This window comes from Myotis davidii, unplaced genomic scaffold (genome assembly GCF_000327345.1).
Source record: "Myotis davidii unplaced genomic scaffold, ASM32734v1 scaffold1187, whole genome shotgun sequence".
Taxonomy (NCBI): domain Eukaryota; kingdom Metazoa; phylum Chordata; class Mammalia; order Chiroptera; family Vespertilionidae; genus Myotis; species Myotis davidii.
This window is the reverse complement of record NW_006299714.1, coordinates 2025564-2047561: the sequence shown is the minus strand read 5'-3', so window position 1 is coordinate 2047561 and position 21998 is coordinate 2025564. Positions and strand designations below refer to the sequence as shown.

Below are 21998 nucleotides of genomic sequence, written 5' to 3'. Positions count from 1 at the left end.
GGAAATGTGGTGAATGGAGATAAAATTGGGAAGGAGACTTTTAACTCTATGCCTTTTTATAATTAAAAAAAAAAACTGGAGCCACATGTATGTATTATTTAAATCATAAATTAAAACATTTCAGGTTCACTTTATATGCCAGTGATATTTTATGCTTTTCCACGTGTATTTTTTGAAAACGTCTTCTATGTTTCAGTTTAGAAGATATTTTTAATCCAAAATACTATGCCCCACCTCACGCTAAATATGCTTTTCTTTTCTGTTTTTGTTTCAGACCCACAGAGGCGCACCTCCTGATCTCACCTGACAATGGAAATGAAGAAGTCACCTGATGGCGGATGGGGCTGGGTGATCGTGCTTGTCTCCTTCTTCACTCAGTTTCTGTGCTATGGGTCCCCGATAGCGGTTGGAGTCTTGTACTTAGAATGGCTGGATGCCTTTGGTGAAGGGAAAGGAAAAACAGCCTGGGTTGGATCCCTCGCAAGTGGAGTCGGCTTGCTTGCAAGTAAGTGGGTAAATGTATGCTTCTCCTGACTCATTAGTCATTTAATTACATTTAATTACATTTGCTGCATCATTAACACTGTGCAAGACATAGTAGGCTGTTTGTTTTTAAAGTATAACATGTTTTTCTTGCCTTCATTGAGATGATATAACCACTCTTAACCTGTAATAAGCTTGTGTGAAAACACAGAAATTCCATAAGATATTCATTCATTCATGTCTTTATTCATTTATTGGCTACTGTGTGCTAGACAGTGTGCTAGATGCTGAATATGAAAAGATGAAGAGCAAACACATCATTCTGTCCTTAAGAGGCTCACGGTCTTGTGAGAGACACACTTCCATGAGTAAGAATGATACAGGGAAATGAGGGCAGTGATTCAGGCATGTCCCCTGAATGCTGGTAGTCCTATTACATGTTTCATAATTATGCCTCTAATTCAGATACACTGTGATCAAATCACATGTTCTATATTTGTATCACCTTTATAAGAAAAATTTTACATGGCAAAGGGCAGTCCCATCTCACAATGGTGATGCTATTAAGGATTTTAATATAGTGTCTTTTTAATAAGATATGTGTGATATATTTTGTGTGACCTTCATATAATGTCTCCAAAAGTAATATTCTTGATAAACATTTATATCTGATATAATAGTGATTCCTATAATCTTTACAGAGAAAATAGCAGAGGGGTTTTTATATTCATTTTAAGACTTAAAATCATATGGCACTTCAATTTCTGGTATAATAGTTTAAACTTTGCGGTAATATTTAGTGATTATCACTCTAACTTGTTGGCAAACTTACAGGTGTGCTAAACTGGTGACATAGATTGGATCGTTAGCCCCGCGGTATCTTCCTGTGTGCTGTGAACTTGATGTGATTTGTTGAGCAAATCACAATTTCTATTCTTACAGGGAAAATAAGGACATTTAATATAAAGATTTGTAAGGTGTTTCTCAGCTCTAAAATAATTTGGAATGGAAATAAAATGCATTAGCCATTTCTTTTTTTAAAATGTTGTCTTTCCTAAATCATAAAGGGGACTTCTTAAAACAAAACAAAATGAAACAAAAACAGTTACTTCCAATTGTTGTTAAATTAAAACTAAGACTTGCTCCTAATGACTATGTACAGTGAGTGACTGGTTATTAGACTTGATGGTTATTAGACTTACTGTGATGATCACTTTGTAAGGTATAAAATGTTGAATCACTATGTTGTGTACTTCATACTAATATAATATTGCATGTCATTTAATAATTAAAAATAAAGTAAAAAAATAAATACATCCAACTTAAAAAAACAAAAACAAGACCTGAAAAACAATGTTGGATCATCTGGCCATGTCGCATAAGATCATTAAACATAACCAAACAAATGAAAATTATACTGTCATTTTGAGCTCAAGATAAACAGTAAAAGTTTGCCCAAGATTTGTTTGAAAGGGTTTTTACCACCCTGAACATGCCTGATCTTGTCTGAAAGGGTTTTTCAAAATGTGAATTGTTTGTAAAACTGCAAAGTACAAGTGGATGATCATTTATATCTTAATATACGTATTAATTTTGAGAAAATGATCTAATGTGAAGGGGAGAGAATTTTTTAATGTTCTCCAGTTAGTCACCATTTTTATTAGCAGATATTAAGTGAAACAGAAATGTAGCTACCTTGCTGATCCGAGCTGAGGCTGAGACTCTGAAAATGAAACTGCACTCTATCCTTTTTCTAAGTTAACTCTGTCGCAAGGGCCAGGAGCAGCTCCTGTTACTTGTAGGCAAGGTTGGCTGCATAATTTGCAGGCCCCAGTGCAAAATGAAAATGCAGGGATCTTGTTAAAAAAATTAAGAAAACAATAGAACAGCAAATCATTGTGTGGCCTTGCTAAGAGCTAAGCCCTGTGTACTTGCATAGGTCGCAAGCCCATGAAGCCAGCGCTGCTTGAGGCTGGAGATATAGAGTATCCCACCGAAGTTCAGAGGGGGGTGGGATGTTGGTCTTAAGTCAGAGACTACTTCAAGTCCTGGTTCTACCACTATTTAGCTGAGAGATCTTGTGCAAGTCACTTAACTTTCATGTCATTAACTAGGAGAGGAGGTACTTGGAGCAGGTAATTACAGCTTTTGAAGATGAGCATAGAATAAGGAGACCAAAGGATTAGACAATGAGGAAATGGTGGAAAGAATGATGGCTGAAGAGCTACCCCTTAAGGGTGTGTGTGTGTGTGTGTGTGTGTGTGTGTGTGTGTGTGTGTGTGTTGTATGTGTATGTGTGCACTTAATTGTTGTCCACTGAACATATGTGATGTTGGCTTCCCTTGGCTCTTCATAGCATAAATTAAAGGACAAATCCTGAAAACTATGGTAATATAGAATTAGCAAGAGGGGTCTACAAGTATGTGCACCACATTAACCATTTACTTTTTTAAGAACTTTGTTCTACAGAGAAACAAACAGATCAATATCTTGGAAATGGGAAAAGTATCTCATGTTGGTGATTCAAATGGTTGTCAGTGGTTCTTAACCAGGGGGATTGTTAGAATCACCTATAGAAAAATTTCAGCATATAATCACCTGGATTTGAGCATTAGGCATTCTAAGTCAGTCAGTCTACACCGGGGCCCAGATATGTGAATTTTTAAAAGCCCCCAACGTGATTTTCAGTTGGGAGCTACTTTTAAGCCTCTCTATTTAGAATTTCTGGATGTATGATTTGCTTAGACTTATTTATAAAGGGAACTATTGTATGTTTCAGCTTGGATGTGGCACTGCTTCTACCACATAAATCATGAAAAATAAATTATGTTCAATGGTTCTGTTTTTTTTTTTTGTGGGGTTTTGGTGAAAAACACAAGTAAATGGGCATCTTTGCATTCTTTTTGATAAAAGATAATCTATACATATGTGCATGCACACACACACATACACATACATCTTTTTTATAAAAGGTGGGCTTATAAAAAGTTGCTTTTTTTAAAAAAATTTTTTAATTGATTTCAGAGAGGAAGAGAGAGGGAAAGAATGATAGAATGATCGATGATGAGAGAGAATCATTGATTGGCTGCCTCCTGCATGCCTCCCACTGGGGATTGAGCCAGCAACCCAGTCATAGGCCCTGACTGGGAATCAAACAGGTGACCTCCTGGTTCAGAGGTCGACACTTAATCACTGAGCCACAACAACCAGGCTACCGTTGCTCTTAAGTTCAGGAATATGTATGCATTACTGGAGTTTGTCCAAAAAGCCAATTTCCTACCCATCTGTGAGTGGTGTGGAGAGGGTGGTGGGCCCAGGAGTCTTCTTTTAACTAGTTCCCCAGATGATTCTGATATAGGCAGGTCATATCATATGTGAGAAAAATGTGTTATTTTCTTTCCTCAGTTTTGTCCAGAGAAGGCAGGGTAGGCGTCATCTTTGATTAGTTCTGTGATGTGACCTCTGGAACTTTACAGTTGAGCAAGGCAACAGAGTAAGTACAATTGCCCAGCAGCATAGAAATTCTATTCTTCATGTACTTGTCCCTTAAGTTCGCTAAGTGCCCTGTGTGCCTGGCTCAGTTCAGCCTCTTTCACTTACTTGATCCTAAAAACAACGCACTGAGATGGGCATTATTGTCCTCCAGGTTGAGTGACCTAGCCAATTTGAAACCCATTCTCTAAGGGAAAGTGGCACCTGAGTCCCAGTTTTCTAACCTGCTAAGCCTATTTCTTCATCTTTAAATTGGTGGTAATAAAAGTACCTACCTTATGTGCTTGTATGGTAAGTGCTCAATAAATATTGCTTAGTAGGGAACCAGAGTTACCCACAATAAAATTATTTTCCTAAGCAGTCCCAAAGAATCTGTAAAAGAAAGGGTCCCTTCAGGGTGAAAGACAAAGACATTTGTAGAGGGGTCAGCAGGAGGGAGAGCTAGAACTTTGTCAAGATTGTGTCTAAGCATCTGAAATTTAACGGACCACCACTTGTCTCTGACAAACCTAGATTTGGACAGTGGTTGAGTAGCATATTAGAGCTATGAAAAAAAATGCAATTCTTAACTTTACAGTCTTCATAATCTTAATTCCTTCTCTTTGAAACTTGAGTAGTTGAGGAGAAAATACTTCTTCCTCTGACCTGATTTGTTTGTGCAGATTATCCTCAGGATGCATAAAGATGAGTACCAAAGAGCCTACCTCTCTGAGTTGTACATTGATAACCAGCTCACCATCATTATACTCCCCCACAGTCTCCTCTCCTCTGTGCTAGAAGGGATTAGTAGTCTCAAGGAAGAGACAGGAAAAAGAAAAGGTTACTGATAATTTGAGACATCCCAAATATCAAGGAGAATAGCAGGAACCAGACAATCTTTGGAGTTTTTTAAGATAGGTGGGCCACACAGGAGGATGGGCTGTATAAGGTGGATGGTCAGGAAGAGGGCGGGCCATGCAAAGTCCTCATATGCACAAGTGTGGAGTCTGCACTGCAGATGATGCACTTTGGTTGAGTAAATTTGTCTGGAGAAGGAGAGATTGTGACGGTTGGGAGGTGTGATGGTCATTGTCAATTTGGCTAGGCCACATTCCCCAGTTATTCAAACACTAATATAGGTGTTGCTGTGAAGGTATTTTGTAGGTATGCTCAAACTCCATAATCAGTTGACTTTTAAGAAAGGATGATTATCCCAGATAACCTGGTGGACTGATTCAATCTGTGGAAAGGCCTTAGGAGAAGAGATGAGCTTTTCCATATTAAGAAGTTCTGCCCTTGGGCTGTAGTTCAGCCTGTGCCAAGTTCTCACCCGCCCTTCCTTGCCTAGCCAGATCCTACAATTGCATAAGCCAATTCCTGGTGATAAACCTCTTAATATATAGGGTTGGTTTATAGTTGTGAGTACATGGAACACAGTTTATTCTTATGATTTATTAATTATTATATTATTTTCCGTAAGAACAACTGTAAACCTATTGTTGCCCCAACCTACATGTCTTCTTCTGGTTCTGTTTCTCTGGCTAAAACCTGAATGATACAGAAGGAATGAAAGGTAACTGAACTAGTTCAAGAAGGGTGGGACCATGTTTTAGACAATAGAGTTGCTGAAACAGCAGGGAGATCTTTTGTTTCTACAAAGTCCCTCAAACTGCTGAGTCAATAAATCTATCCTTAAATTAATCTAGTGCAGGGATGGAAACATCCGCCTGTGGGCCGTGTAAGGCCTGAGAAGTCATTTGGTCTGGCCCTGCCAAGGCAACCACAGGTGGGACTTGAAATTCAATAAATCTAGGAGCTTTTTTTTCATGGCAACATAAATTTTTGTTAAGTGATTTATATTAAGCAGATGATGTTGTAAATGTACGAATGGCCATTGGCAGAAAAATGGTTCCCCACCTCTGTTAAGTGAGTCATTATGGCCCACAGGCCTGCTGAATGTGAGTGCTGGCTGGCAGAGCTGGGTGTGATCATGTATGTAGATTTTACTCCCAGGCACTGTTACCTCTTTCAAGCAGGACTGAAATTCTGCCTCCTACAAAGATTCTGTTACCGTGGCCAGTTCACAGAGTATTAGGTAGTTCCAGGATTGGTGAGAAGAATGGCAGGGTTTAGTTAAGCTCTCCTCCATTTCTGCATAATACTGTCAAACTAACCAACAAACAAAACACTCAACACTGTACATAGAATCAAGGATTTGAGTGGGTGTGGCTCCTTCATGCCTTTCTCTTCCTCAGAGAGAGGATGAATTTAAAATTCTTGCTCTCAGGAGGTCACGGTTCGAGTCCCGGTCAGGACTCATGCCTGGCTTTCGGGCTCCAATCAGTGATTCTCGCTTATCTTTGATGTTTCTCTCTCCCTTCCTCTCTGAAATCAATAAAAAAATATTTTTTTAAATAAAATAAAATTCCTGGTCTCAGCAGGAGGGAGGAGTGCTCTTTTGTTGGGTCCCCTGCTTTATAGGAGGAAGGTAGGACTCTTGTGGGCCCAGTCTACTCAGCTAGGAAATCTTTGTTCCACTGCAGTCACAACCTGGTTACTGCTCTCTTTTCTTTATCATTGTACCATTGTTGTAGGCAGCTAGAATGGCACTGGGTGTTAGACTGGTAGGGTCAGACCAGACCTGGGTTCAGCAACTTCAGTACTTGAGTTCTGGCTAGGAAAGAATTCAGCGCCAAGACTCAAACTATAAGAGAACATTTACTTAGAAATCACAGAGGTAGAAGAAGTAATTCATAGGAGAAATGGGCTGAGGAAACAAGTTATAGAGGCCAAGGAGGGCCCTTGGAGCTTGGGAGTGAGGAAGGTAGTGGTAACACCCCTAAGGGGAGGGAGGGGAGAGGGAAGGGTGGGAGTGTGCCCCCAGGCGGGAGAACCCTCTGGGTACTCAGTTCTAAGAGTTTTATGGGTGGAGATTTTAGGGCAGGTCTCAGGGAAAGATCTTAATAGGATATTTATCAGCTTTCCAGGTGTGTCCTTTCAGGGTTGGTGTCTCCACTGATTGATTGGTAGGTGCCAGGGTTGGGGTGTCACTATTCAATGCAGCTGGTCCTGAGGGCAGCATGGGGTCGCTTGTCTAGTTTTGCTGCTTTTCTGGTCCTGGAGCTGAAATACAACTGAGGCCGAATGTTATCTCTAGTGAGGAAAGGTCAGGGGTCCAAACAGCATGAGGAGCCATATGCTAGGGGAGGGAAGGTCACCCTAGGGCAAGGTCCCACCCTACAGTTGTCCTTTGCTAGGCACCTGAGGCTTTTCATCCTGGTGACCTTCTGTACCTGGCCCATCATCCTTGCTCTGCTCATGTCTGTCTAAGTGCCTCTCACACCATGGGCCTACATATGGCTTCAGTGAAGCAGGCCTGGCCATCTGACCAATTTTGGGGCTCTGAAACTTTCTGGAAGAGAGAAAGGCATGGAAGTGAATTTATGTCCCAAAGGGAATAATTTCTTTCCTGAAACTATCTAATAATAATAATTACATATTGGAAAATCACATAACCAGACTTCATGGCTCAGTTTAAGACTTAGTTCCTTGGCCCCTAGTGATCTCCCTTTTCTGTAAACCCAAAACACATGATCTGGACCTTTCTTTTGGTGCTTATTGCCAATGACATTAGATTCTTATGTGTGTTTATTTTGTCTTTTGATCTAAGTCCTGGATCAGAGAAAAGATGTCAGGTTTTCCTGTCGAATTGCTGTACATTAATAACAAACAATTAGAAGGATGAATGAAGAAAACAATCCCATTTACTACTGCATCAAAAAGCATAAAATACCCAGGAATAAACTTAACCAAGGAGGTGAAAAAACTTCTACTCTGAAACTGTAAGACATTGATGAAAGAAATTGAAAAGGACACAAATTAATGGAAGAATATACCATGCTCATGGATTGGAAGAATTAATATGGTCAAAATGACCATATTACCCAAAGCAGTTTACAGATTAAAAGGAATTCCTATCAAAATACTAATGGCATTCTTTTAAGAATTAGAATAAATGGGACCACAAAAGACCCCAAATAGCCAAAGCAATCCTGAGAAAGAGGAGCAAAGTTGGAGGTATCACCTTCCCTGATCTCAAACTGTACTACAAAGTTGCAATAATCAAAACAGGATGGTACTGGCATGAAAACAGACACACAGGTCAATGGAGCAGAAGAGAGAGCCTGGAAATAAACTCTTGCTTATATGGTCAACTAATCTATGACAAAGGAGGTAAAAATATGCACTGGAGTAATGATAGACTCTTCAACAAGTGGTATTGGAAAACCTGGACAGGTACATGCAAAAAAAAAAGAAAACTGGACCACTCCCCAACAACATATACAAAAATAAACTCAAAATGGGTTAAAGACTTAAATGTAAAGCTTGAAACCATAAAACTCCTAGAAGAAAATAGGAAGTAAACTATCTAACATCACTCTGAGTAATACCTTTTTGGACATGTCTCTTGAGCAATGGAACAAACAAACAAATAAACGTGACTACATCAAACTAAAGAGCTAATACACATCAAAGGAAACCTTCAGCAACACAAAAAGGCAACCTTACTGACTGGGAGAATATATTAACAAATTAAATATATCTGATAAGGAGTTGATACCCAAAATATATAAGAAACTCATACAACTCAATAACAAAAAATTAATCTGATTGAAAAATGGGCAGAGGACATGAAGAAAACATTTCTCTAAAGAAGACATACAGATGGCCACCAGACATATGAAAAGATGCTCAACATTACTAACCATTAGGGAAATGCTAATCAAAACCACAATGAGATGCCATCCCACACTAGTCAGAATGGCTATTATAAAAAAGTCAACAAATAACATCTTGGTGAGGATGTGGAGAAAAAAGAATCCTTGTGTACTGTTGGTGGGACTGCAAACTGGTGTAGCCCTTCTGGAAAACAGTATGGAGATTCTTCAAAAACTGTGACTCAGAAATTCCACTTCCTGGTATTTATCAAAATAAAATGAACACAATCATTTGAAAAGATATATGTACCCCTATGCTCATTGCAGTGTTGTTTACAATAGCCAAGATATGAAAGCAACCCAGGAGTCCAATGGAAAAGAATGATATCTTGCCATTTGTGACAACATGGATGGACCTACAGGGTATTGTGCTAAGTAAAATAAGTCAGACAGAGAAAGACAAATACCGTATGGTTTCACTCACATGTGGAATCTGAAAACAAACAAACAAAACAAAAAGATATTCATAGAAACAGAGACCAAAGGGATGGTTACTAGAAGGGAGAGGTTGAGGGAGAGGTGAAAGGGGAAGGGGAATATAGACAACAATATTGTAATAAGTGTACATGGTGACAGATGATTACCAGAATTAGTGGAGTGATCATATTTTAAGGTTTAAAAATGTTAAATTACTGTATTATACATCTGAAACTAATATAACCAATATAAGATTGTATACCAACTACACTTAAATAAAAATAAATTTTTGAAAAGATGTCAGCTTTTCTCTAAGTAAGCAGCAGGTGGCAGTGTGGAAATAGAAATTTTTTTTAAAGCAGTTTTCAAATTGCCATTTTCATGTGTCAAAGAATTTCTAATCATTTTTTCCTTAAGCTTAATTTTTTCAAAGATTCATGTATTAGGCAAAAGTGATTTAAGAATTTATTACATAATTGATAATAAAGTATGTATTTTATAAAACAGAGGGTTTGGTTGAAAATTACACCTTCATCCCCAACCCCAGCTTCCCAGACTCTGGATTTCCTTGTGGAGTTAATAACATGCATTAAGGAACATAGATTTGAAGTCCTACTTTGAGGATGAAACAGGGAACTTTTTAATTATGCCAGTAATAATATCTGTGTTTCAATTCCATCGTGCTTATTACATTTGTAAACACTGACTCTCAATGTAAATGCAATTTGTTAAACAACAGAGAAAGGCCATGCATGCCCTTATGGTGTCAGACAACCATTTATGAGATTTGAATCTTAAAATCATGAAGTATCTAAGTATTTCTCATTAGGTATACAAACAGCTCAACTATTAGGAAAGTTTGATATTTCAAATGAATTTTTTCTTTTAAAACATGGGCACAGAATATTCCCCTCTGTGTATCATATAAATATTTCAGTGTATTCTGTTCTGGCTCACACTGGAGAGGACCTGAAATGGCAGGGGTCAGCTCATGATCAGGGAGGAAAGTGAAAGAGTCACAGGTATTGAGAGCTAAGTGCTATCTCAGTGGTCATAACCTCGTCTTAAATTAAATATGCACTTAAGCCCTTCTCTGGTACAGCAGCTCTCCCTTATCTTCAGTGGATATACTAGTATTCCACTGGGTGCCCGAAACTGTGAATAAGTATCCAGCCCTATAGCCATGCTTGTTATTTTGTACATCCATACTTAAGATAAAGTTTAATTTATAAATTAGGCACAGTAAAAGATAACAGTAACTAATACTAAAATAGAGCGATTATCACAATATTCTTTATGTGAATGGCTTTGGGGCCATTATTAGGAAAATAAGGGTTATTTGAAAACAAGTACTGTGATACTGAGACAGTCAATCTGATAACCAAGAGGGTTACTGAGTGACTAACGGATGGATAGCATATACAGTGTGGATACGCTGGACAAAAGATTAATTCAGCTCCTGGACGGGACAAAGCGGATGGCGAGAGATTTCATTATATGTTGCTCAGAATGGCACGCAACTTAAAATTATGAATTGTTTATTTCTGGAATTTTCCTTTTAATGTTTGCAAACCACAGTTGACTGAGGGTAACCAAAACCAGGGAAAGGGAAACCATGGATAAGGGTGACTACTGTAATTGGCAAGAATGCTGGTCTTGGGGTCTTTGGATTCTGGCTCTATCATTTACTAACAATGAGACTGTGGGTAGATTTCACCATTTCTCCTTTTAACATTTCTTAAGACTTCTTTTTATTGAAATAAAAAATACATACAGAAAAGTGTATCTATCATGAGAGTATAGCCCAGTGAAATTTTCATAAGCTGAACACACCATGAAATGAGCACATTTACATCCTTCCATATAAATGAGACTATTGGGCTAAATAACTTAATATCCTTTTATTTCTAACTAGAGGCCCAGTGCACAAATTCATACACAGGTGGGGTCCCTTGGGGTGGCCTGCGGAGATTGGGCCCCAGCTCATGCCCCCAGCCTCGCAGCTCTGCAGCCCCGCCTGGAACCCCTCCTGGCACTTGCCTTGGCCTGGCGCCGCCTCAGCACCTGGGAGCCGGGCGGCGGCCCGAACCCCACCGCTGCCACTGTTGGCCATCTGCGGGCGATCAGTGGGCCGATTGGGCCCCCGCTCTCACCCACCTTGGCCTGGTGCCTCCCACTCACCTGCTCCAACATCCTGCCACTGTCCCACTCTCGTCGGGCCCATCGGGGCGGCAGCATCTCCACTGCTGCCCACTGCCAGCACTACATCACCAACGCCCACCATGTTCCGCGCTGCCCCCCATCCTGACACGTCGATTTCCTTATCAACAGAAATGAGGGTAACAATATTATCTACCTCCCAGGGTTGCAGTAAGATGAAAATGAAAGGAGGTTGTTTATGTGAAATACGCAGTGTCCAGCACATTGTATGCACACTGGAGATGCTTATTATTATTTTAGTGCTGTTATTTTATGATGCAAAGAATCATTTTACACTTAGGGTGGGATGGATAATATGGTTGTGAAAAGGAGATGACTGTGACGTAAGTGAAGGTTTCATTTCTTTTTTTAGGCCCTGTCTGCAGCCTCTGTGTCTCATCGTTTGGAGCAAGACCTGTGGCGATCTTCAGTGGCTTCATGGTGGCCGGAGGCCTAATGCTGAGCGGGTTTGCCCCTAACATCTACTTTCTGTTTTTTTCCTATGGCATTGTTGTAGGTAAGAAACCGAACCACTGTAGCTTTCCTAAGCTCCAAGAGCTCATCATCACTTTACCAATGTCCGCTTCATTATTTAGTTGATATAGGAGGCGAAAATGTTCAGTAATAATTTACTATCAGTGGCCAGTTCACCAAAAATTGTTGCCTTGGTAAAATGTCCATCAGCGAATCGAAATATTCGAAATGACAAATGTGTTTTAACAGTGCACCTTATGGTTTCTTTCAAGGGGCAGGAAGGCATTTCATTTCCGTGCTTGTCGCTAAAGCACACAAAAAGGAATAAAGAGAGGGGGCAATAGGAGACATGTATGTGACTCACATCTGTCATTTCTCACTGGCCTAGGGAGTGGTCCCTTTCATATTGGTCGGTTAAGCAGGGCTGTGTTCTAAACATCCTGCCGTGTTACACCATCTATCACCACGACCCTGATCACAAAGTCAGAAGAGAAGTAAAGAGCAGATTGTAAAGCACATAATTTGTTTTTAAGATAAGGTATGATGGAAGAACGCGGAGTGGTGGGGATGATTGATGGTGACCTTGATTACAGGAGCGCTGGGGGCTTGAGAGTTCTTTGGGGGATGGGGGATGCTTTGGTGATGTGCTCTGCTATTGTATTCAATGTTTAACATCATCAGACTCAATATTTGTAGGAGCTGCTTGTAGGGAATTTGAAAAAGACTCCCGCTTTTTAAATTTTTTCTTAGTGTCTGAAAAAGCCTAATTTGTTGACTTACCAATATTTCTCTCTCTTTTTTTTAAAATATATTTTATTGATTTATTACAGAGAGGAAGGGAGAGAGATAGAGAGCTAGAAACATCGATGAGAGAGAAACATCGATCAGCTGCCTCCTGCACATCTCCCACCGGGGATGTGCCCGCAACCCAGGTACATGCCCTTGACCAGAATCGAACCCGGGACCTTTCAGTCCGCAGGCCGACGCTCTATCCACTGAGCCAAACCGGTTTCGGCAATATTTCTCTCTTTTACTTGAGACTGTTTCCCCAATCCTATATAATAAAAGGCTAATATGCAAATTGACCGAATGGCTGAATGACCTGTCTCTATGATGCACACTACCACCAGGGGGCAGACGCTCAATGCAGGAGCTTCCCCCTGGTGGTCAGTGCACACCCCCAGGGGGAGCGCCGCTCAGCCAGAAACCGGGCTCATGGCTGGCGAGAACAGGGGAGGTGAAGGGAGCCTCTCCCGCCTCCCTGGCAGTTGGACATTGCCCAAGGGCTCCCCAACTGTGAGAGGGTGCAGGCTGGGCTGAGGGTCCCCCCCCCCCAAGTGCATGAATTTCATGCACCGGGCCTCTAGTAATAAATAATAGGAAAAATAGCAGCTAGCATTCACTGAGTACTTACTGTGTGCCAAGGTCTGCACTAAGTGAGGTATCTGATCTCATTTAAACTTCCCAAGAACTGTTTTATAAAAAAGGAAGGTGAAGTGTAAAGTGAAATGACCAACTAAAGCAAGAACACGTGGGGTAGGGTCCACTCAGTCTGACACCACATCCTGACTCTTTTACATTTTTGTAATTGTTTTTAGTGCTTTTAGAACCCAAAGTTTATTTTAAATTTAACCTTGTGCCCTAATACTACTCAGATATTAATCTAAATAAGAAGGTCACTTGTTAGTTCTTTGAGAACACATAGTAAATGTTTGATATTTTATCTCTATAAAACTTAAGGCAGTTTTGAACCTGTAGCTATAGATATATTGGGTAATCATTTTGCATTCTTGTCTGAAATAATAAAAATAAAACTGTAGATATCTATGTTTATTCATGATGGGATTATTCCTTTCAGAACACAGGACAAATTATTTCTTCTAAGACAAAATTTATTTTTGGATTGTTCTTTTTGCATAGGAAATTGAATCATTAAATTGAACCAGTGGTATGATTTGGGTATCTTCCCTAAACTCTGGACTAATCATTTAAAATTTCACAGGGTTTTGCTCCTACTCATGGTTTCTAGAGAAAGCCTTTATGAGCACATATCCAAAGTTTTCACTGACCTAAAAACTAACGAAAAGTGACACATTTGCATTACCTATAGATACAAATGATTTTTTTAAAAGAAAAAAATTAGCTGACATTGCCAAAGATTTATATATGTTTGATTGTGTTGGAAGAGTATCTAAGGATATATACTAGTAGAAAGAAAAAGACAAAATTAACTAACTCCCATGATTAAATTTAAAATTTCTGTAGCAACGGAGGGAGCTTTACCAGATTGTGAAATTGATTTGGTTCATGTTACTGGAACCTTTCAATAGCTACCCTGGTCCCCCTCCCCTATGAACACATGGTCTTCAATTCATTAGATATTGGTCTTGATTTACTCTTGTGGCGGCTGCTGGTGGTGCTGGTGGGGTCACAGAGCGTCCACTTGGCTTTCCCCACTGTGGTAACTCTTACTCCACTGGCCAAGAAACAGTATGTAGGGGGTTGTACTAACTAACATGTATGCCTGCGCCATTAAAAAGCAGCAACTGGGGAAATGACTGTTGGATGGATCCACGGACTCAGAGGGCCTACTGTGAGCCAGACCTGGGCCATGATCCTACACATTATCTGCTTCCCCCATGTGACCCCACTCTAAAGAGAGACCATGTAAATACCTCAGGTTCCTAATTAACAATGTCAGCTTGTACCCAGAGTCCAATAATGCTCAAAACATATCCCACATATCCCAGTGTGTGATCACCTAAATGCTGCCGTGGTTCTCTGTGGGTAAAGAGTCAGGGTATGGTTATCTGCTTGTCATTGTGTTTGTTACAATGTCCTACCTCCCGGCATAACCAGCCTCTCCTCTAGTTGATGGATTCTGGGTCAAAACGGGCTCAGGTCTGGGGAATATGTATGACTCTGATATGGTGATAGATGCATGATTTGAAATCATGCAACTAGGAGGAAGTGGTCAGCTCATGGAGAGACCCTTGGGCTTCGGGCCAGGAGATGTAGGTTCTGTGAGCTTGAGCAAGCACCTTTATTTCCACAAGTGACTGTCCCCTCACCGGAGGAGGCAGGCTTAGCAACCTACTTCCTATAGGTCTTGTGGGGACTCCATGAGGCCAAGCAAAAGATTTGAGTTGGATTTCAATTTATAATTTAAAAAAACCACCCACTTTGGTAATTATTGGGGCCCTGTGAGCTACTCCTTGCTAGCAGATTATTAACAGTTATTCCATGGTTGTCTTGTTTATGGTTTTATTTCATCACTAGGCTCACAATATAGGGCTCAGAGAATATTTGTGAGATACACAAATGAGATAATAATGACTAGTGACACATCCATTCTGTCACCATTTGAAGTAGAGTATCCAATTGAAAAGGCAGTGACAGGAAATTATTACCCAGTCTAAACTCATTCTCCTTTCTGTATTATGAGTTCCTTAGAAAAACACAGGCAAGATGCAGTCTAATGATAATATTCATGGAGTGCCAGCTCTGTGTAGAATTGTATTCTAAGCATTTTCATTCATCAGGAATGAATGAAATGGGCTCTTAAGATAGACAGACTGGCATAGGGAAGGAGCAAGCATTAACAGGAAGGCTCTGGGGTCAGACCATGTGGGTTTACTGTATTAGATCCACTTGCCAGCTGTGTGACTCCAGACAAGTTACTTATCTTGTTCTCTCATTTTTAAAAGTGAGCATAATAATAGCATCCAACCTATAGGGTTTTACAGATTGATGAGATAATGCAATAAATAGTAGCTAGTATAACCATTATTATTAGTTTTGTGACTTTGGAAAATTATTTAATCTCTCTGGCTTCTATTTTTATTTTTTATAAAATGGGACTAATATGAGTACAGAGATATTGTGTCTGCTCATGGGAGAATGTGTATAGAGAAGCACACAGAGGTATTTAATACACATTTGTGCCCTTCTCCTTGAATTTCTTTCTGATCTCCTAGTTCAAGAGCACAGCAGCAATTTTTTCCTACTAAAGAAGCTCTATGGAATCAGAAATATTTATCTAACAGGTTAAAGAATATAGGAAAAATAAAGTAATATAGTATCATGTTTAATCATCCTATAAAAGACCAAAAGAATGCTGAAGAGTGTTAATTGACATAATTCTGTTTTACCATTTAATCGATATTTTAAAAAATAACATCTTGAACATATGATGTTATCTTGTTCGGTTTTTGTGTAGCTAAAATAAATGGCAGCTTGCCAGTCTTTTAATTGGCTATAAACCATGCTGCCAAACCTGGTAATTCAGGCTCCTGTTTTCTTAGTAACTTTCCTAAATCACAAGAAAAAGGGTAGCGGGAGACTGTGGATGGGATGGGATGAGGGGGTGCAGAAAATATGACCTCAATGAATTGCTCAAGTGCCTTCCCAATAATTTCTCTTTGCTTTTCTGAAAAGTACAACTTCAAGTCAATTTCTTTTATTCTCTTTCTCCATAAGATATTGTTATTTAGTTACCTGATTACTGTCTTCTTAATATTCTCTTCTTGATTTTTGGAAAATTTAATTTTCTTTTTCTTCATTTTCTTGGTAACATCTGCATAGGGGAGGGGAAAACCACATTCGTAGAAAACATAGCTTGGGGCGGGGGGAACCACATTCATAGAAAATCTGATTCTCTTACTCTAGTTCTAGCTATTGAGATAAAGGTCATTCTCTATATATTTCCTTTAGCAATTAGTTTTATAAGCTGTTTTTTTTGTTTTTAATGGTTAGATCATGAAAGATAGTCTTTTGTTTCTCATGGATATTCAATTATAATAAGGAATTTTGATCTTCTAATTAGTCTCAGGCTATATCCACATAATGCCATTATACTCAGGTAAAAGTGAAAAAAATGTACCAGTATAATAGCTATTTTTAGTACTTATTATGTTCCAGGTATTAAATCTTTTGCATTTTTTATGTCTCTTAAGCCTTACAGTTATTTTTGTGAGATTGTTTTAAAGATAAAGAAACTAAGAAAGTTTAAGTAAACTCTCAAATTCCCAAAGTCACACAGCCAATACATGATAGAGTTGGGATTTGAATCTATACCTTTGCTCTTAACCAGTCAATGTCATGTTCAGGAGACTTGGGCTAAGTATATAAAATTTAGAGTCATGCCAAAAAAAAAAAAAAAAAAAAGGCCAACTACTTGGACTTTTTAACTTCCCATGCAGATGTTTTAGGCTGAAAACGTAAGAGTACTGACATTTAAGTACTTTAACCTACATTTAGCTGCCCTACACTTGGATGCTCTAACCTTATTTATCTTTTTCAGCATCCTAAGTTACGTTCTCATTATTTCATTTCCAGGAATAGATATTTCTGTAATACTATTTGCAATTGCCAGTCCTAACCAACTCTGAACAGGAATATGACGTATTGACTCAGATATTTAAAGAGGGTGTTGAAATGCTTGTTTCAGAATATACTGAAATGAATTCTCCGAAATGACTAAGAGAGAAGTCCCTACACTTTAGTGACCAACTGTCTCAGTTTGTCCAGGACTAGGGGCTTTCCTTGGATGTGAGGCCTCTAGTGGTCAAATGGGGGAAGTCCTGGGCAAATCTGAATAAATTGGTTCCCCTCCCGCACAAATAGTCTGGATTGTGTGGCTCCACCCTTAGCACTTCTCAATATTACCATATTAGAATGAACTATTACTAAAACATTTTTTTAATTTTTTTGTATTCAATAGGTCTCAATTTTTATTTTTATTTTTTTAAATATATTTTATTGATTTTCTACAGAGAGGAAGGGAGAGAGACAGAGAGTTAGAAACATCAATGAGAGAGAAACATCGATCAGCTGCCTCCTGCACATCTCCTATTGGGGATGTGCCCGCAACCCAGGCACATGCCCCTGACCGGAATTGAACCCGGGACCCTTCAGTCCGCAGGCCGACGCTCTATCCACTGAGCCAAACCGGTTTTGGCTAAAATATTTTATTTTTATAAAAATAATACTGCAGGAAGAAATTTTTATATTACAAATTCAGGGGTTCGATAGATGTCTGTTCAGTTTCACACACAAAATATGTGTAATCACAGGATATTTAAAAATAATTCATAGACATTTTTAAAAATATGTACACCAGTTCAAATTTTTTATTGCTTGTCCCTCCAAAATAACCCAAAATTTCATTTTCATGATTTTATTCTTATGCTAGTTCTTAGAGGTGTTTGCTTTCTGTATTCTGATTAAGAAGCATTTTATAGCCCTAGCTCTGTTGGTTGGGCATCTTCCTATACACCAACATGTCACTGGTTCGATTCTCATTCTGGCCACATGCGGGGGTTGTGGGCTTGATCCCCAGTAAGGGGGATGCAGGAGGTAGCCGATGGATGGTTTTCTCTCTCCCTTTCCCTTCCCCTCTCTCTTTAAAATCAATAAAAATATATTTTAAAAAATTTTAAAGAAGGATTTCATAATATTACAGTATTTTCTTTCAATTTAAAAAACATACATATATTTTTATATTTTTATTTATATACCCATATAAATACTATATATATGTATACATACATAAAATAAAAAAAATGATTGTTGTGTTCATTCTGCTTATATATTTTGAAAACTTGTCATGGACTTCTTTCCGTTCAATAAATATATTTCTATGACATAATTTTTTATGGCAACTTTAACAGTTTTTAATATATATTGATTGGCTGCCTCCTGCACACACCCCACTGGGAATCAAGCCCACACCCAGGCATGTGTCTGGACTAGGACTGGAACCGTGACCTCCTGGTTCATAGGTCTACACTCAACCACTGAGCCACACTGGCTGGGCTTGAGTTGAGTGTTTGAAGGGCACTAGGATATGGTCAGGTGGACACAGGTTGGAAAGGAAATGAGTGGTGAGAGGACATCCCAGGAGTTCATATGTTCCTAGGCATGAAATAGAGTGCAGTCTTCTCATGGAGGTTTGTTTAATGAATGCACAAGTCAAATGGGAAGTTGCAAATCTGTCAAAGTATGGTTGTAACAGAGGCCAGTGATAAAGACTTTTGCTTGGACCTTATTGTAGGAAAGTGATGTGATGAGCATTATATGATAGCAGTTTAGAAGGTAGAGTGGTGGGGAAAGTACCAGAGATTGAGAGGCTATAGCTCAGATCAAAAGAGATGAGGTGAACTGAGGCAGTGGCAATGCAGAAAGGCAGGGGGGTGGTGATCATTTAAGCAGTGGGTGTCATAAACTGGTGGTCCACGGACCACTGGTGGTCCATGAGGTCCGAAAGGTTAGTGACCACTGTCATAAACAGCTTGATGTCTGGGTTGATGCAAAGAGATGAGGGAAGAAAGGGCCTCTGAAGTTGCGGTCTCAGCCCGAGGTGTGAGAAATGGAACATTCGGTGTGAAAAGGAAATGTTAGAAGCTGTAAATATATTTAGTTTCCACCTATTTAAGTAAAGGAACCAATGATATTTTACTAATGTTTATGCTTTCAGTTGTTAGTGATACAGATATTTAGTTTTTAAATTATTATGCTTATACTGAAGGTTTATGCTCAGATTTTTTCCCCACTGTTGGAAGTCTAGTAAAAAAATTATTGTAGACCAGGGGCTTTAAGGCAGTGGCTTCCAACCTTTTTAGTCTTGGGTCCTTTTGTACTTTTTTATTTTAGGACACCCAAGGAGCTTTTGATTATGTAGATTATATTTATTGATACTTATCCTGTTAAGATTTACTATCTTAAAAACTGAAAAATTTAAAAATATTTGTTTAGTAATTCATTTCAAGGTAATAACAAACCCACTACATGTTAATATAACTAACATACTTATTATGAAAAATAACTCTATTTCTGCCTGGCTGTTATGGCTCAGTGGTTGAGCATCGACCTATGAACCAGAAGGTCTCCTTTTGATTCCCTGTCAGGGCACATGCCTGGGTTGCTGGCTCCATCCTCAGTAAGGATAGTAAACATCATCATTGATGTTTCTATCTCTCTCTCCTCTCCCTTCCTCTCTGAAAGAAATAAAAATATTTTAAAAAGAAAGAAAAACAACTCTATTTTTTCATAACAAAACAAAATTGAGAAGAGTAACATTGTTTTACATTTTCACAAATATTTTTAATGTTTGGCTTCTAGAAGACATCTGCATTCTCCTATCTGCTCTGTACTCAGTTGTTGCAATATGTTTTTCTGATTGAAGTGTATGAAGGAAATCTGGTCTCACACAAAGGTCTAGTTGGAAAATGGAGGAGATTTTAATAGCCTTTTCAGGTAATTGTAGATATTCTTCGTTGTCATTCAGTAAGGGACAATTTTCTGAAGGTTAATTGCAATTTGGGATCTGATACCACACCAGTGGACTTTTGTGCCCTGTTATATTAAGTCCATTTGTTTAGTCTGTACTTTGATCTCTGCATTCAAACCTGATTTTGTAACATCATGAATTGGTTATTTGAAAAATAACAGTTTGTTGAGTTATTTGAGAATTTAAGAATGTTGGCACATTTCATTATACATCTTAAAAATCATTTTTGTTAGCATCATCAGTAGGCTCATCAGAAAATCTGTATGTATTGGGAAGTTGTCAAATTCATGGTGATAGACACAAATTTCCAAAATTCTTGTTTTTGCTGAAATTTCTATCATTGGTAACAATGACTGTCAGTTGTTTCCCTTATTAATTTGTTTTCCAGGAAACATCTGCCAAAATACCCAAGTCTGAATAAACTACTTTGTCATACATTCTTTCAAATACAAACAAGGTTACATGAGAAAAGTGGCTATTTTAGCTGACTAGTAAAACGATTACATAAGCGCTTTCCTTGCAACAATTGTAATTCAGACTAAGCATTTTTTTTAAATTGTGTTTGTTTTTACTGTGAGCATGTGATGGTGAAGCATAGAAGGTGTAAAATTTGTCACCAGTACTATGATTTGTGCTAAGGCTCTTCCAGTTTTACTGACCATCAGCATAAATGTGAACACAATGTAAAAAGCAACAACAGAGAGCATCTTAGTATTATTATGAAAAGAGTTTTGACTTTACGGGCTCCATGAAAGATCTTGGGGACTCTGGAGATGTCTCGTTAATAACTGCTGATTTAAGATCATCCTGATATAGACGTGGGGAGGCCTCATGCTACCTTCTGCTTTTTGAAAAGTTTAAAGAAAAGGCATTTCAAATTTATGCTACATTTTTAAAAAAGCTAGATAATCTTATCTGAAACCCATGGCCTTCCAACAATTTTTAAAAACTTATTTATTTTTAGCCAAAATTACAAGTTTAAAAGTTGTTATTTCAACTTTTCTAGACTGGCATTTAGTAATTGTCTTTTTGTGTGTGTGTCTAAATGCCTAACATTTGTAAGAGCCCTAACAACCAAATCACAGGAAACTAAATTCATCCCTCTTCCTTAGTGAAGAGTATTTTATTTCACAAAATTGATTGTCCAGAAACAAGTCTTATATCATGTCTTAAAGTGTTCTATATATAGTAATAACAACTGTATAAACCAATCCAACTCCTGTTTTAGTTGTTAGTATTTCTTCCCTGAACTCAGACGAAAGGATGCTTTATTTTAAAAGGTTTATTTAAGTGTAATTGTTTTAATCTATCTCATTTTTTAAGAAGACTTTTTATGCAATCAAAGGTGATCATCTGAGTCCTGGGTTATTTTAAGAGCTAATTTCCTAGAATGTTTATGCGATATATTAGTTAAGTCCAAGTATTTTTTCTAATTATAGTACAGGTAGCAATTAAAAGTAATGAAAATGATCTTAATAACTTATCAAATGGGCCATGGTTAAGATTCAGTTTTTAGACTGTAGCTTATGTGTCGTTTATAGAGTGATTCTTAAGAACAGGTGATGTTGCAGATGAAAAGCAAAACGTTATGGGTTAGAAGCCAGAGGAAATTTTTATGAAAAACAAACTGAGGCCAGTAGGTACTCAATAGGGATGAAAAGTTTAAGCTAACAAACAAGAGCCTTGGAGGAGATAAACATTGAATGTTGAGTATCAAGAAAGGGAAGTTTACATTTACCGAAAAGTAGAGAATAGTATAACAAACAACTATATGCCACTTACATTTAATAATTATTCATCTTTTATTTTATTTGTTTTGTCTTTTTTTGTGTGTGAAGATACTTTAAACTAAAAGACATCATGACATTTTACTTCTAAATAAGGTA

The 21998-nt window shown here is 38.3% G+C and overlaps 1 protein-coding gene across 1 annotated transcript in view; it reads left to right on the top strand.

The window, feature by feature from the left end:
- The first annotated feature begins 260 nt into the window (after nucleotides 1-260).
- SLC16A9 (solute carrier family 16 member 9) overlaps nucleotides 261-21998 on the top strand; it is a 31299-nt gene continuing 9561 nt past the window's right edge. Inside the window, exons 1-2 of the mRNA XM_006775813.2 lie at nucleotides 261-505; nucleotides 11722-11865. Coding sequence (XP_006775876.1) covers nucleotides 310-505; nucleotides 11722-11865 — 340 coding nt within the window. The 5' untranslated portion in view covers nucleotides 261-309. The remainder of the gene's footprint in view (nucleotides 506-11721; nucleotides 11866-21998) is intronic.